The 17,459-nt window shown below is 41.8% G+C and overlaps 1 protein-coding gene across 1 annotated transcript in view; it reads left to right on the forward strand.

Annotated features, from left to right (window-relative positions):
- The first annotated feature begins 10,860 nt into the window (after positions 1 to 10,860).
- si:dkeyp-27e10.3 (UPF0606 protein KIAA1549) overlaps positions 10,861 to 17,459 on the forward strand; it is a 70,189-nt gene continuing 63,590 nt past the window's right edge. Inside the window, exon 1 of the mRNA XM_060903351.1 lies at positions 10,861 to 11,048. Coding sequence (XP_060759334.1) covers positions 10,913 to 11,048 — 136 coding nt within the window. The 5' untranslated portion in view covers positions 10,861 to 10,912. The remainder of the gene's footprint in view (positions 11,049 to 17,459) is intronic.

Genomic DNA, 17,459 nt, shown 5'->3' on the forward strand with positions numbered 1-17,459 from the left:
AAGCACTTCGGTGTGATCAGCTGTTCATTTAGCGACAGAATGATGGAACTGGCAGTGCACGCTCAAAGGTAAACCTGCGCATGCGCACACACGCACGGACTTCCTCTGTCTGCTTGACTGCGCAAACCGAGCGATTTCATGCACATTATTTGCTTTAATCTCAAATTAAATAACTTCCCAGTCACAGAATGACCTGATATTTTGTGAGATATTACAGAAATAAACATGTATCACAATGACCAAATTTCAGAGGGAACTAAATTTCACCGATTTTATGAAATCGAAAGGCCGTCTAGCTTTAAAGCATGTACAGTGGTTACCCATCAGAGTGAGAATTGATTTCAAGAGCCTTCTCTTAACCTACAAGTGCCTCCACGATCAAGCACCAGAATACATTGAAGAACTCTTGACAAGTTACAAGCCTCAGTGTAACTTAAGATCATCTAACCAAAGTCTGCTCACAGTACCATCATCAAATTCAAAGAGCTACGGAGACGGAGCATTTATGGTTTGTGCCTCAAGACGATGGAGTTTGGGCGGCACGGTGGTGTAGTGGTTAGCGCTGTCGCCTCACAGCAAGAAGGTTCTAGGTTTGAGCGCAGAGGCCAATGAGGGCCTTTCTGCGTGAAGTTTGCATGTTCTCCCCATGTCCGCGTGGGTTTCCTCCGGGTGCTCCGGTTTCCTCCACAGCCAAAAGACATGCAGGTTAGGTTAACTGGTGACTCTAAATTGACCGTAGGTGTGAATGTGAGTGTGAATGGTTGTCTATGTGTCAGCCCTGTGATGACCTGGCGACTTGTCCAGGGTGTACCCCGCCTTTCGCCCGTAGTTAGCTGGGATAGGCTCCAGCTCGCCTGCGACCCTGTACAGGATAAGCGGCTACAGATAGTGGATGGATGAGATGGACTTTGGAATTCAATTCTAATTAACATCCGCACTGCGGAGAGTTTAAACAATTTTAAATCCCGACTCAAAACATTTCTGTTTGTAAAATCCTGTAGATTTTGAGTTTCTTTTACTTTAAGTTTGTAAGAGCACTGAGACTTAGTGTGGAGCTCCTAAAGCAATATTATTATTATTATTATGTCCCTCCATCTCCTCCATATCTGTTTCTGTCACACCAACCGTCCTCATGTCCTCCTTCACCACATCCATAAATCATATCTTTGGTCTTTCCTCTTTTCCTTCTACCTATTTATCTTTTCTAAATTTTACATATATGAATTTATATAAATTTGCAGCATCCAAATATCCCAGTTTACCAAATTACTCTGTCCATGAACCCTTTAGATCTGATTCATTACCTAACAGAGCTATTTACACAAGTCTCATCTCATTATCTCTAGCCGCTTTATCTTGTCCTACAGGGTCGCAGGCAAGCTGGAGCCTATCCCAGCTGACTACGGGCGAAAGGCGGGGTACACCCTGGACAAGTCGCCAGGTCATCACAGGGCTGACACATAGACACAGACAACCATTCACACTCACATTCACACCTACGGTCAATTTAGAGTCACCAGTTAACCTAACCTGCATGTCTTTGGACTGTGGGGGAAACCGGAGCACCCGGAGGAAACCCACGCGGACACGGGGAGAACATGCAAACTCCACACAGAAAGGCCCTTGCTGGCCACGGGGCTCGAACCTGGACCTTCTTGCTGTGAAGTGACAGCGCTAACCACTACACCACCGTGCCTCCCTACACAAGTCTTGATTAAGCAAACATGTTTTCAGCCTAGTCTGAGTCTTAAACACTAATTGGAAGGCTGTTTCATAACTGTGGAGCTTTGTAAGACCCCTGCTGTTGCCTTCATTATTTAAGGTACCAACAAGTAACCTGCACCTTTTGATCTAAATCTTTTATTTTAACATTTATGCCTAATTAACATTGCCACTGCTCTTTAATTATGATTCTGACCCATTATTTAATTAGTCAGTATTCATGAGATGGCTCAAAATGTCATACCATAACCACTAGGTGGCGTTGGTGCACAGATTGAAGAAAGCAGACCAAGATGGTAGAAATGAACACATGCTAATACTGGAAAGTGGAATTTCTGTTAACACTGATGGTCATGATTTTTGTCTAAGATGTATTTGGTTTACAAATGCAGAGTGAGGACATTGTAAAGGTTGGCATTTTGGGAAGTACAAATCTGTAAGGTTTTTCTTTTTATTTTATATTGTATACTTTAAAAAAAGTGTAATTTAAACCATTATTTTTTAAAATGCAGCATGAATATTAATAGGGATTTGTTACCTAGCCTAAATATTGCGAGTTGTACATCGTGACTTTTTCCCCCCATTGTATTATTATCAAGTATTGTGACGACGTTTCCCAATATCATTCCTCTACAAAAAATTATTACTTGTGGTAGCAGTTGCTTCTCAATCACTCACTCTCAATAATCACTTGATCCTGGTCAGGGTCATGGGAGACACCGCAGGAATACACCTTGAATGGTACGGCAGTCCATCACAGGGCACCACATACACACACACACACCATCCATCCATCCATCCATTATCTGTAGCTGCTTATCCTGTTCTACAGCGTTGCAGGCAAGCTGGAGCCTATCCCAGCTGACTACGGGCGAAAGGCGGGGTACACCCTGGACAAGTCGCCAGGTCATCACAGGGCTGACACATAGAGACAATCAACCACCCACACTCACACCTACAGTCAATTTAGAGTCACCAGTTAACCTAACCTGCATGTCTTTGGACTGTGAGGGAAACCTGAGCACCCGGAGGAAACCCACGCGGACACGGGGAGAACATGCAAACTCCGCACAGAAAGGCCCTCGCCGGCCATGGGGCTCGAACCTGGACCTTCTTGCTGTGAGGCGACAGCGCTAACCACTACACCACCGTGCACTCATTTACACCTAGGGGCAATTTATTTGAGCTAATTGACCTAATGGCATATTTTGGGAGATGGGAGGAAACCAGAGGACCTGGAGGAAACCCATGGTTGCTTCTTAGAATGCTAAAGAACTAATATTAACTCTTTTTGAGTGGGCATGCTTCCACCCATAATGACAGTTTTTCTGAAAGTGATGATACTCCAAACTAAAAGTTTGTCACAGATGTGGTGTTCTTCAGGATCAGGGTTGGGAGCTATAGAACTGCAGAGGAAACTACAAAGATGAACAGCTGATAATAATTTCAAGCAAGTTATCAAAGTCAGAGCAGGGTGGTGCAGTGGCACATTGGATAGTGTTGGTGTTTCACTGCCAGGGTCTTTGGTTCAATCCCGAGCTCAGGTTAACCCAGTCTGTACTGAGTTTTTGGGCATGTGGTTTTCTTTTGGGTTCTCGGTTTCCCAGAGGTGGACAAAGTACCCAACTTCATTACTTAAGTCAAAGTACAGATCCCACTGGTCACATGTTACTCCGATGCAAGTGAAAGATGTCCAGTCAAATTTTTACTTAAGTTAAAGTACTGAAGTACTTGCTTTTAAAAATACTTAAGTATTAAAAGTACGTTTTCTGTCAACGCATCGTTGTATTATTGCTACAATGCTTACAAAACCTAACGCTGTTACCAAGGACAGAAGTGTGAATTCACAAAATGAACGCATGCTGTGCCATCATGGTGGTATCAGTGATGCTCCACCTGACATGCTAGCAAACTCTTTTCAAACTTGAAATCATATCGGGTAGCTAATGTTACGAGAAAAGAAAGATTTCTACATTCTGTTTATTTGGCAAGATTATGCTAAAACATATTTCTGAAAGGACTCCAGATAAGTTAATGTTATTCATGTTAGCGTAACTCCATTTTTACATGCTAAGTGACAGTGTCCAAGTTAACTCACTATGTGTAAATGTTAGCCGTGGACAAGGCTACGACAACTTGGCAGGCAAATCCATAGAAAGTCATTTGACTAACCAGACTGCATAGCTATTGCAATGTTATCGCTATCTCTAAAAGCGCAGACAACTTCGTTGCAAGCTTTCTCTTGGAATAAAACCTTTACAGTATATACCTCAATATGCTTCCGCAGGTTGGACGGCGAGTTTTTGTAGGCCGTGATGTGGTTCGTTTTCGGCAAACAAAGCAAACATTTAAAACAAAATGACACTTTATTCCCTTCAGAAAACTGAAACATGGGTTCATGGGCCATGGAGGCGTGCATTCTCTAGAAGAACCACCTCCTTCCATTCTACCATCAAATGATCGTGTTCACATAATGCTGCTGAGAAATCATTGAACTTGATTTTATACAGTCTCTGGACGTGACGTGACCCGAGTGTCACCTGCAAAAATACAATCACGTTTTAGAAAAGAAAAAAAACCCTCCACTTTCAAAACCGCTTCAGAGTAACGAGGACCTTGATAGAAATGTAGTGGAGTGAAAAGTACGATATTTGTCTTTCAAATGTAGTGAAGTTAAAGTCATAAGTTTCCAAAACAAACAAAAACCTCAAGTAAAGTGCAGATACTCAAAAAGTGTACTTAAGTACAGTACTCAAGTAAATGTACTTCATTACTGTCCATCTCTGCTGTTTCCCCAAAACATGCATGGTGGATTGGCGAAGATAAATTGGTGAACCATGGCCTAATGGTTAGAGAAGCAGCTTTGGGACCAAAAGGTCACTGGTTTGAGTCCCTGAAATGCCCTTGAGCAAGGCACCGAACTCCCAACTGCTCCCCAGGCTGCTTTGGGTGTGATGTATGTCACTCTGGATAAGAGCATGTGCTAAAAATGTCATTAATGTAATGTAGATGTGAATAAGTGTGTGCGCGCATGGTACCTTGTGATCAGAGCATTTTTTTAAGGATTTTCCACTAGGAGACCAACTGGTCTGGGCAATACAATCACAGGCCCCAGAGTCCATGCGGCTGCACTGCTGCGGCATATTCTGTGATGCAAAATGGTTCACCAATCACCATACAGACAAACCCACTACAGTGACTACACAGCTATCAAGAGCAATTACCAAGCACAAATGTTATGTCAAAGACACTCAAAGTTACGGAGTAATGACATCGGATTCTGACATCAGCCATCTCAGTAACCAAATTTTAGTTTTGTTTTTCTTAACCAACATGATCTTGTGTGTATATCTTATAACATAGATCTTCATTTTCCTTGTTAAATGTATACTTACATGGTACTTGGTTAATTAATTGCAACTGATTGAACCAAGGCGGCACGGTGGTGTAGTGGTTAACACTGTCGCCTCACAGCAAGAAGGTCCAGGTTCGAGCCCCGTGGCCGGCGAGGGCCTTTCTGTGCGGAGTTTGCATGTTCTCCCCCTGTCCGCGTGGGTTTCCTCCGGGCGCTCTGGTTTCCCCCACAGTCCAAGACATGCAGGTTAGGTTAACTGGTGACTCTAAATTGAGCGTAGGTGTGAATGTGAGTGTGAATGGTTGTCTGTGTCTATGTGTCAGCCCTGTGATGACCTGGCGACTTGTCCAGGGTGTACCCCGCCTTTCGCCCGTAGTCAGCTGGGATAGGCTCCAGCTTGCCTGCGACCCTGTAGAAGGATAAAACGGCTAGAGATAATGAGATGAGATGAGATGATTGAACCAAATGATAAGACATAACTTGGTTTAAAATTTGGTCTCCCAGTGAAGCTGGTTTGGCATTGACTAGGAGACCAAATCTGGCAATGGTCTCCCAGTAACTATGTTAAAAAATGCTCTGCTTGTGATGGACGAGTATCCCATCCAGGGTGTAGTCATGCCTCAAGCTCGGTGTTCCGGAATGGGTTCCAGGTCCACTGCAACAGGATTAATTAACTAACAGTAAAGGTTAGTAGTAATTGAGTTCTATAACGAGTGAGTCATCTGGATTACAAGAAGAAACAAAGGTGTGCTCTCTCTAGGAGCTCCAGGCGCTTTTGACTGACGCTCCTGAGAGCCAATCAGAGCAGCGCTCTATTCTCTACCCTATAATGAACAGGGTAAAGGGGCGGGGCCAGGCAGCCAGTCGGTGGAATTTGAGTATACGGAGGCGATGCCGTGTTTCACCGATTTCCCTCGATCGCGTGCTGAAATGGACCGGACCGGGTCGCGTGCGTCCTTTCTCAGGGTTGAGTGAAGCGCGCGTGCGCGCATCGTGGTTTTTTTGGGAATAACGGAGAGCGCGGTACCGGGAGAGCGCAGATTGATTGTGTGACGTTTACAATCCTGTTTTTGGAAAGCCTGGGAGGGAACCGTGTGGAGACCAGGAGGTGTGTGATGATGCTGATGATGAAGATGATGATGCTGGCCCTCTGCTGCATCTCCAAATGACAGGTAACGGAAATACCATTAGTGGCCTGTTCATTCCTACATCACATGATCTCCATGAATATTATTTACTCTGTGTGTGTGTGGCTTTGAAGGTTAATGTGTTGGAGAAAAAGCATCTCTGGTCCACAGTGTATCATCTGTATGCGGGTCGGTACACCTCCTCTCCGCCCTTCTCTGTCTCTCTATCTCATGATGCTGTGAATCTGATCGAAATTCACATACAGTAGATGTCTAACCCCTAGGCCTTGCGCACACCATTTTCCGTACAACTCTAGTCAATATTTCTGTCACGAGGCTTTGCTTCATTTTTCCTGAATGAAAAGATGTAACATCGCTTCCACTCCTGAAGTAAGCTTTCAACCATTCTCCTTTCCATTTTCTACACCGTTTATCCATTGTGGGTCGTAGGTGAGCTGGAGCCAATCCCAGCTTACGTTGGGTAAGAGGCAGGGGACATCCTGGACAGATCAGCAATCTGTCACCATTCACACTCACGGGCGATTTCGAGTAGCCAGTTGACCTCATCTACATGTCTTTGGACTGTGGGGGGGAAACTCGAACATCTGCAAGAAACCCACACAGGCTTGGGGAGAACATGCAAACTCAGCAGAGAAAGGTCCCAGTTGACCAGCGGGTTCTAACCCAGAATCTTCTTGGTGTGAAGTGACCGTGCTAACCACAGCTCCACCGTGCCGCCCCATATCAAGTTCTAAGTTGTGATAGATTTAAATCCTATTCTGACGTTCCAGCATTGTAGAAATTTTTACCAAATCCCTCAGGTATCAGGAACGACCGAGTAACTATGAGAATTATAATTGGTGCACATATTGATGTTACTCTTTCACTTCGTTTACAAATGAGGTGACAAAGGAAAAAAATGTAATAAACACCATGAACGTCACCACTAGTGGGTCGTGGGCCACCACTAGCAGCCAAAACATCAATTTGAAGCCCTTGGAGTGATGATAAACACCGTTCTTCCACAGGATCTGTCCTCAGTTGGTGGTGGACAGCGCTGTCTAAGACATCACATAAAAATATCCCGTAAGTCTTCGATTGGGTTGCGATCTAGTGACTGTGAAGGCCGTTGCATGTGTTTTTACATCAGTTTTATCCTCATCAGACCATTCAGGGAACCCTTGTGCCCTGTAGATGTGGGCGGAGTCATCCTGGAAGAGACCACACCCATCATTATAGAAATGTTTCATTACAGGATAAAGGTGATCATCTTGATTTGCTTGGCTTCTCTTGAAGGGGACAAGTGGAGATACAGTGGTGCTTGAAAGTTTGTGAACCCTTTAGAATTTTCTATATTTCTGCATGAATATGACCTAAAACATCGTCAGATTTTCACACAAGTCCTAAAAGTAGATAAAGAGAACCCAGTTAAACAAATGAGACAAAAATATTATACTTGGTCATTTATTTATTGAGGAAAATGATCCAATATTACATATCTGTGAGTGGCAAAAGTATGTGAACCTCTAGCATTAGCAGTTAATTTGAAGGTGAAATTAGAGTCAGGTGTTTTCAATCAATGGGATGACAATCAGGTGTGAGTGGGCACCCTGTTTTATTTAAAGAACAGGGATCTATCAAAGTCTGATCTTCACAACACATGTTTGTGGAAGTGTATCATGGCACGAACAAAGGAGATTTCTGAGGACCTCAGAAAAAGTGTTGTTGATGCTCATCAGGCTGGAAAAGGTTACAAAACCATCTCTAAAGAGTTTGGACTCCACCAATCCACAGTCAGACAGATTGTGTACAAATGGAGGAAATTCAAGACCATTGTTACCTTCCCCAGGAGTGGTCGACCAACAAAGATCACTCCAAGAGCAAGGCGTGTAATAGTCGGCGAGGCCACAAAGGATCCCAGGGTAACTTCTAAGCAACTGAAGGCCTCTCTCACATTGGCTAATGTTCATGAGTCCATCATCAGGAGAACACTGAACAACAATGGTGTGCATGGCAGGGTTGCAAGGAGAAAGCCACTGTTCTCCAAAGAGAACATTGCTGCTCGTTTGCAGTTTGCTAAAGATCATGTGGACAAGCCAGAAGGCTATTGGAAAAATGTTTTGTGGATGGCTGAGACCAAAATAGAACTTTTTGGTTTAAATGAGAAGCGTTATGCTTGGAAAAAGGAAAACACTGCATTCCAGCATAAAAACCTTATCCCATCTGTGAAACATAGTGGTGGTAGTATCATGGTTTGGGTCTGTTTTACTGCAGCTGGGCCAGGACGGCTTGCCATCATTGATGGAACAATGAATTCTGAATTATACCAGCGAATTCTAAAGGAAAATGTCAGGACGTCTGTCCATGAACTGAATCTCAAGAGAAGGCGGGTCATGCAAACAAGACAACGACCCTAAGCACACAAGTCGTTCTACCAAAGAATGGTTAAAGAAGAATAAAGTTAATGTTTTGGAATGGCCAAGTCAAAGTCCTGACCTTAATCCAATCTAAATGTTGTGGAAGGACCTGAAGCGAGCAGTTCATGTGAGGAAACCCACCAACATCCCAGAGTTGAAGCTGTTCTGTACGGAGGAATGGGCTAAAATTCCTCCAAGCCAGTGTGCAGGACTGATCAACAGTTACCGCAAACGTTTAGTTGCAGTTATTGCTGCACAAGGGGGTCACACCAGATACTGAAAGCAAAGGTTCACATACTTTTGCCACTCACAGATATGTAATATTGGATCATTTTCCTCAATAAATAAATGATCAAGTATAATATTTTTGTCTCATTTGTTTAACTGGGTTCTCTTTATCTACTTTTAGGACTTGTGTGAAAATCTGATGTTGTTTTAGGTCATATTTATGCAGAAATATAGAAAATTCTAAAGGGTTCACAAACTTTCAAGCACCACTGTAAATACAAACCATGCCAGCAAAATAAATAAATAAACGCCCCCTACAGCGAGAGCGATGATATTTTTTCCTATCAATTGTCAAGTCAAAGTCCTTCTCATGCCAGAATCTGGTCTTTCCAGGCAGTCTCCCAGTTAGTCCCAGGACTAACCAGCTCTTTAAGGCATATGGGTGTGGCACTGATCTCCGTTTCGATAGCCCTTAGTCTCTCGTGTATACAGCTAGGGTTACAGTGGGGGGCGTGTCCTCTGGTAACCACGAGGGTTTGACTTCCCCATTCACATCTGTATTGCAGCGTGCCTTGCCAGATGGTAGTAGGTACCATTTTTATGATGGTCTTTGGTATGACCCAATCACAAGTAGAACTCGTGATCTCCCGATCAAGAGGTGGACACACTAACCACTAGACCAGCACGTGGTTATAAATTGTCACTCGTTTGTAATTAGATGGTGCCAGGCCTAAGTGTGTTCATGGCCCTCTTTTACCATCCCTGAAAACTGGACACTATGCTTCACTCACTACGTTCATTGTATGGCTCCAACAGTCCCTTTTTTTTTTTTTTTGTATTGCCACTATAATTTGTGTACTAATATCTGATCCTGATCCAATACTGAGGTCCTCGCAGTTACCGGTTCAGACTGACTGACTGTTAGCTTCTGCAAGCAATTTAACATCAAAACATTACAGGAATGATAGAGAGCTGCTTTAAGATTTTGTGCTCAGGATCTGTGCTGTCTCATTCCATGTCCCATGTGTTCATAACATAAAATACGTTCATAAGTGAATCGGACTGGAAAATAATTCAAATCCAGTCTTATACCTTTCCTGTGTTGGCATCCTTAGTATGCATTAGGTATATGGATACACGGGGCAGCATGATGGTGCAGTGCTTAACACTGTCGCCTCACAGCAAGATGATTCTGGGTTTGAACCTCACGGCCGATGAGGGGCCTTTCTGTGTGGAGTTTGCATGTTCTCCCTGTGGGTTTCATCAGGGTGCTCCGGTTTCCTCTCACTTGTCCAAAAACACGCAGTTAGGCTAATTGGCTACTCTAAACCGTCCATGACCAAAAGCATTGCAGCAGAGGAGCGGCTAACTGGCTGGACTTACTTGGCCAAGAAACCCGAGGAAAAGGGACACAACCTAGAACACACTGGATGGGTGAAGAAGAAGAAAATATGAATATATTACTCAGATTGGACAGGTAATGAATATAAATAAAAATAGGAGGTGCACTACTTCTTTTTTTTTTTTTTCTTTTAGAAAACTTGCCTGAAAGGTTCTCTGGGCACCTGAGATTAGATGCGTGCACCAAGATTAAAAATATCATCTCGCACGTATCTCTAGTTGAGACCTGTTATGAACTGGAGTGATGTAGCTGAGGTTGAGGAACTGTCAGAGCCAGAATTCGCACACTGTGCTGACAGTGTTGGTGTTTCTGACTCTGGGATTTTTCCATTGTTTCTGGTTTCTTTTTTCTTTCTTTCTTTTTTTTTTTTAATCTTCTGGTTTAGGCCACGCCCACTTAAGGATTAAATCAGATCGAGCTATTTGATTCACTCAACAGATCCAGATCCAGAGACTGGCATTGCATTACACACCTAGTATGTGTCCCTAGACTACAGATTCATATTCTGACGGACTGTTAAGGTTTTTGAAATGAAATGGGTCTTTATTTATTTATTTTTCCAGAGATGCCTGAAACTGGAAGGTAGTCACTCCAGAAGATGGATGGCTTCCCTGGAGGAAACGCATCAGGTTCATGCATTATGTCATAAAAGGCGAGCAGGATGGAGAAGTCCGAGGGAGAGAGCGCAGGTTTGAGGGCGGTGCCAGCGAAGGCTCGGCATCTGATTGGCTGCTGCGTACTCCTACTCTTGGCATTGATGCTTGTCTCCATCGCGACCACAAGCACACCTGTGTCAGGTATGTCTCTTATTCAGGTAGTCATATATATATATATATATATATATATATATATATATATATATATATATATATATATATATATATATATAATTTTTTTTTCACACATTTGTCCATTACTTTGAAAACCCCTGGGCTACATTCCATACTGTAGTGCACTACATTATTAAATAGTAAAAACAAATAATGTCAAAGTACAGCAAAAACCATACACCGAATTCAGTTGCCTGTGGCAATGTCATGGTTTGATATTTTGCTAAAATGGTAGACCTTTTGCTGAAATTTGTATTTATGTACACTTCTGTCCCTGAAGCATGAACTGGGTCAGACTGTGTGTGTGTGTGTGTGTGTGTGTGTGTGTGTGTGTGTGTGTGTGTGTGTGTGTGTCTGTCTGCAGGCCCTCAGTGTCAAATCAGGATTCCAAGAAACAACAACAAAAAAAAATCAATTTTTTTTGTATGTTTCTGATTTAAAGATGGTTCATTCCAGGCACCTGGTTATTCCTCACTGTGTGAAAGACACAAGACGGACTCGAGTCTGGGGGGAAAAAGGAGCCAAATGGTGTTTGGGAGTGTATGTGTGTGTCTGACGAGAAATTCAGAAAGAGTTTAAAAAAAAAAAAGTCAGTATTGATGACGTAATGAAGGGCAAGCAAGTCTGAGCTTGTGGTTTGATGTCTGGTCCTCCTACTCCGGTTATAAATAAGCATCATGAAGTGCTGGAGTCTATGAACGGGGTTTTTTTTGGAGGGGTAAGGAGAGCATGAGACTGCCTAGAGCGAACACACACACACACACACACACACACACACACACACACACACAGACAGACAGACAGAGAGAGAGTTCTAAAGATGGTTGAGGAGAGTGAGAATAAAAGAGGTGCCTGGAATGGTGAGAGCTTTAGACCTGTGGCTGTGTGAGAAGTCGGAATGGAAAATAGGTATATATATATATATATATATATATATATATATATATATATATATATATATATATACACACACACACAGTGGTGCTTGAAAGTTTGTGAACCCTTTAGAATTTTCTATATTTCTGCACAAATATGACCTAAAACATCATCAGATTTTCACCCAAGTCCTAAAAGTAGATAAAGAGAACCCAGTTAAACAAATGAGACAAAAATATTATACTTGGTCATTTATTTATTGAAGAAAATGATCCAATATTACAGATCTGTGAGTGTCAAAAGTATGTGAACCTCTAGGATTAGCAGTTAATTTGAAGGTGAAATTAGAGTCGGGTGTTTTCAATCAATGGGATGACAATCAGGTACGAGTGGGCACCCTGTTTTATTTAAAGAACAGGGATCTATCAAAGTCTGATCTTCACAACACATGTTTGTGGAAGTGTATCATGGCACAAACAAAGGAGATTTCTGAGGACCTCAGAAAAAGCGTTGTGTGATGCTCATCAGGCTGGAAAAGGTTACAAAACCATCTCTAAAGAGTTTGGACTCCACCAATCCACAGTCAGACAGATTGTGTACAAATGGAGGAAATTCAAGACCATTGTTACCCTCCCCAGGAGTGGTCGACCAACAAAGATGACTCCAAGAGCAAGGCGTGTAATAGTCGGCAAGGTCACAAAGGACCCCAGGGTAACTTCTAAGCAACTGAAGGCCTCTCTCACATTGGCTAATGTTAATGTTCATGAGTCCACCATCAGGAGAACACTGAACAACAATGGTGTGCATTGCAGGACTGCAAGGAGAAAGCCACTGCTCTCCAAAAAGAACATTGTTGCTCGTCTGCAGTTTGCTAAAGATCATGTGGACAAGCCAGAAGGCTATTGGAAAAATGTTTTGTGGACGGATGAGATCAAAATAGAACTTTTTGGTTTAAATGAGAAGCGTTATGTTTGGAGAAAGGAAAACACTGCATTCCAACATAAGAACCTTATCCCATCTGTGAAACATGGTGGTGGTAGTATCATGGTTTGGGTCTGTTTTGCTGCATCTGGGCCAGGACGGCTTGCCATCATTGATGGAACAATGAATTCTGAATTATACCAGCAAATTCTAAAGGAAAATATCAAGACATCTGTCCATGAACTGAATCTCAAGAGAAGGTGGGTCATGCAGCAAGACAACGACCCTAAGCGCACAAGTCGTTCTACCAAAGAATGGTTAAAGAAGAATAAAGTTAATGTTTTGGAATGGCCAAGTCAAAGTCCTGACCTTAATCCAATCTAAATGTTGTGGAAGGACCTGAAGCGAGCAGTTCATGTGAGGAAACCCACCAACATCCCAGAGTTGAAGCTGTTCTGTATGGAGGAACGGGCTAAAATTCCTCCAAGCCGGTGTGCAGGACTGATCAACAGTTACCAGAAACGTTTAGTTGCAGTTATTGCTGCACAAGGGGGTCACACCAGATACTGAAAGCAAAGGTTCACATACTTTTGCCACTCACAGATATGCAATATTGGATAATTTTACTTAATAAATAAATGACCAAGTATAATATTTTTGTCTCATTTTTATGACTGGGTTCTCTTCACCTACTTTTAGGACTTGTGTGAAAATCTGATGATGCTTTAGGTTATATTTATGCAGAAATATAGAAAATTCTAAAGGGTTCACAAACTTTCAAGCACCACTGTATATAAAAAATAGTGTATGTCAAAAAAATTTGATATTATTTGAGATGCAAATATCCCAGAAACTACATAGTCTAGGCAAATGAAACTGAACAGGCTTAATGTTGAGTGATACAAGATTTATTTCTCAAAATTTGAATGAGAAATTCAAAGGTATGTGGATATCTTGAATGATTTCACAAATTTTCGTCTTGTTCGACTGTGTTGGAGCATACTCTTGCACACACAATGCCTTTTCTTTTCCAGTCAATGGCATTTCTATACCTAAAAAGATGAAGGCAAAAAAAACATTAAACATAAAATTTTGATGATGTTTCCACATAAGCTGTTAAAATTTGAAGTCAATTTAACGAGATTTGACAGTTATTAGATTGTGAAATTATATCATTTTTGAAACACCCTGTGTGTGTGTGTGTGTGTGTGTGTGTGTGTGTGTGTGTACAAACAAAATATATACACACAGTGGTATGCAAAAGTTTGGGCACCCCTGGTCAAAATTGCTGTTACTATGAACAGTTAAGCAAGTTGAAGATGAAATGATCTCCAAAAGGCATAAAGTTAAAGATGACTCATTCTCTTTATATTTTAAGCTAAAACAATTTTTATTTTCATCTTTTATATTTTCAAAATGACAAAAAAGGAAAAGGGCACGAAGCAAAAGTTTGGGCACCCTGCATGGTTAGTACCTAGTAACACCCCCTTTGGCAAGTATCACAACTTGTAAACACTTTTTGTAGCCAGCTAATTATCTTTCAGTTCTTACCTGGGGGATTTTCACACATTTGTCGTTGCAAAAGGCTTCCAGTTCTACAAGTTTCTTGGGCTGTCTTGCATGCACTGCTCTTCTGAGATCTATCCACAGATTTTCAATGGTGTTTAGGTCAGGGGACTGTGAGGGCCCGGGCAAAACCTTCAGCTTGTGCCTCTTGAGGTATTCCATTGGAGATTTATTTTGAGGTGTGTTTTGGATCATTGTCTTATTGTAGGACCCATCCTCTTTTTAACTTCAACTTTTTTACAGATGGTGTGATGTTTGCTTCCAGAATTTGCTGGTATTTATTCGAATCCATGCTTCCCTCGACCAATGAAATGTGCCCTGTGCCACTGGCTGCAACACATCCCAAAGCATGATCGATCCACACCCATGCTTCAGAGTTGGAGAGGTGTTCTTTTCCTGGAATTTGGCACCCTTTTTTCTCCAAACATACCTTTGCACATTGTGGCCAAAAAGTTCTATTTTGATTTCATCAGTCCACAGGACTTGTTTCCAAAATGCATCAGGCTTATTTAGATGTTCATTTGCAAACTTCAGACGCTGAATTTTGTGGCTCGGATGCAGGAAAGGTTTTCTTCTGATGACTCTCCCATGAAGGTCATATTTATTCAGGTGTCGCTGCATAGTAGAACAGTGCACCACCACTCCAGGGTCTGCTAAATCTTTCTGAAGGTCTTTTGCAGTCAAACAGGGGTTTTTATTTGCCTTTCTAGCAATCCAACGAGCAGTTCTTTCAGAAAGTTTTCTTCATCTTCCAGACCCCACCTTGATCTCCACTGTTTCTGTTAACTGCCATTTCTTAATAACATTACAATCTGAGGAAACGGCTACCTGAAAACACTTTGCTATGTTCTTGTAGCCTTCTCCTGCTTTGTGAGCGTCAATTATTTTATTATTCAGAATGCGAGGGAGTTGCTTAGAGGAGCCCATGGCTGTTGATTTTAGGGGCAAGTTTGAGGAGTCAGAGAATTTATACAGCTTTGAAATCTGCATCATCTGACCTTTCCTAACGAAGAATTTGAACAAGCCACAGCTCAATAAGCTAATTAAGGTCTGGAACCTTGGTAAAAGTTACCCGAGAACTCAAATGTATTGGGGTGCCCAAACTTTCGCATGATGTTCCTTTTTTTTCACTCTCCAATTGTACAAAACAAAAATAATGCATAAATATTGCAGAAAATGCTGAAAAGAAATGTCGTCTTTACCTTTATGCCTTTTGGTGATCAGTTCATCTCCTGCTCACTTAACTATTCACAGTAACAGACATTTTCAGTAAGGGTGCCCAAACTTTTGCATGCCACTGTGTATACACACACACACACACACACACACACACACACACACACACACACACACACAGAGTAATGTGCAAAAGTCTTAGACACATGTAAAGAAATGCTGTAGACTCAAAACGGCTTAAAAAATAATGAAGTGTTTCAACATAAAAAAAAAAACACTATAAACAACAGTAAGCCATAATAAATGAAACAAAGTCCATATTGGATTCTTCTCATCCACCCAAATCTCCGTTCCTTTGAAACAGTCGAGCTGAGAGTCATAGGAAATCAGTCTTTCCTCCTCAGTCACGCAAAATAAAAGAATCAAGCATTTAGAGATTTTTAACTACATTTCTCAGAATGCACTGCAACCAGGAAACATGGGATTCCTGTTTCAGGAATTTTTTTTTTCTTGTAAATTTAAGACTTTAATTTCAGAAATTCTGAGTTTTTTCTCAGAATATTATCCACTCACTCAGCTCTGTATTTTTTTTTTAAACCTACAATGACCCTAATATACCGTCATATAAAAGTGTTATACCTTTATTTTATTCGTAAAAAAAATGCAGGCGGCACGGTGGTGTAGTGGTTAGCGCTGTCGCCTCACAGCAAGAAGGTCCGGGTTCGAGCCCCGTGGCCAGCGAGGGCCTTTCTGTGTGGAGTTTGCACGTTCTCCCCGTGGCCGCGTGGGTTTCCTCTGGGTACTCCGGTTTCCCCCACAGTCCAAAGACATGCAGGTTAGGTTAACTGGTGACTCTAAATTGACCGTAGGTGTGAATGTGAGTGTGAATGGTTGTCTGTGTCTATGTGTCAGCCCTGTGATGACCTGGCGACTTGTCCAGGGTGTACCCCGCCTTTCGCCCGTAGTCAGCTGGGATAGGCTCCAGCTCGCCTGCGACCCTGTAGAAGGATAAAGCGGCTAGAGATAATGAGATGAGAAAAAAATGCAATCGTGGGCAAATTTCAAAACACTTTGCTTCGCATAGGGCCACACCACACTCCAAAATAATTTATTCTTTTCCAATAATAGCACACCCCCAAGTGTTTTTATTCCTTATATATACAGTTATGTATTGTCACAGGCCTGGTGTTTATAAAGTATATTGTCATATTGAATCCTTTAAAAAATTAATAGTTTTCTAATAGTATTGTAGGATTTATCAACATTATCAAAATAATTTTCTTTCCTTATTGTTAATTTCTTTTTCAATTCATATCTCTCTCTCTCTCTCTCTCTCACACACACACACACACACACACACACACACACACACACACACACACACACACACGTTTGTCTCACTATCCTTGTGAGGACCTTCCACTGACATAATTATTATTACAGTTAATTAAAGGAGAACTGAAGGCAAATTTTTTAAAAATCAAAATTCTATTTATCTCATTTTATTAAATATCGGAACGCATTTTTGATCGCTATTTTGTCACTGCTATAGCAAGTTCTGAGTGTTTGAAATATGCTCTGTAATATATCAGTCCATATGTCAAAGCAATGGCTGTAAACGAGATTCGTTGAGACCTGCGCGAGACGTCGTAGGACGGAAGTAAAACGTACAGCGGAAATCAAAGTGACCAACATCTGCCAACGTTGTCAAAAGAAACGCGCGCCCTCTTTTGAATGCTGATGTAATCAAGCCGAAAGTCTTGTTTGTTTTGATAGCAATCAGGAAAGTTTGAAAAAAGTAGGCAGTAATCGTCATTTAAACTCATTTTTGTGCAATAT

Source organism: Neoarius graeffei, chromosome 21 (assembly GCF_027579695.1).
Source record: "Neoarius graeffei isolate fNeoGra1 chromosome 21, fNeoGra1.pri, whole genome shotgun sequence".
In the NCBI taxonomy this organism is placed as follows: Eukaryota; Metazoa; Chordata; class Actinopteri; order Siluriformes; family Ariidae; genus Neoarius; species Neoarius graeffei.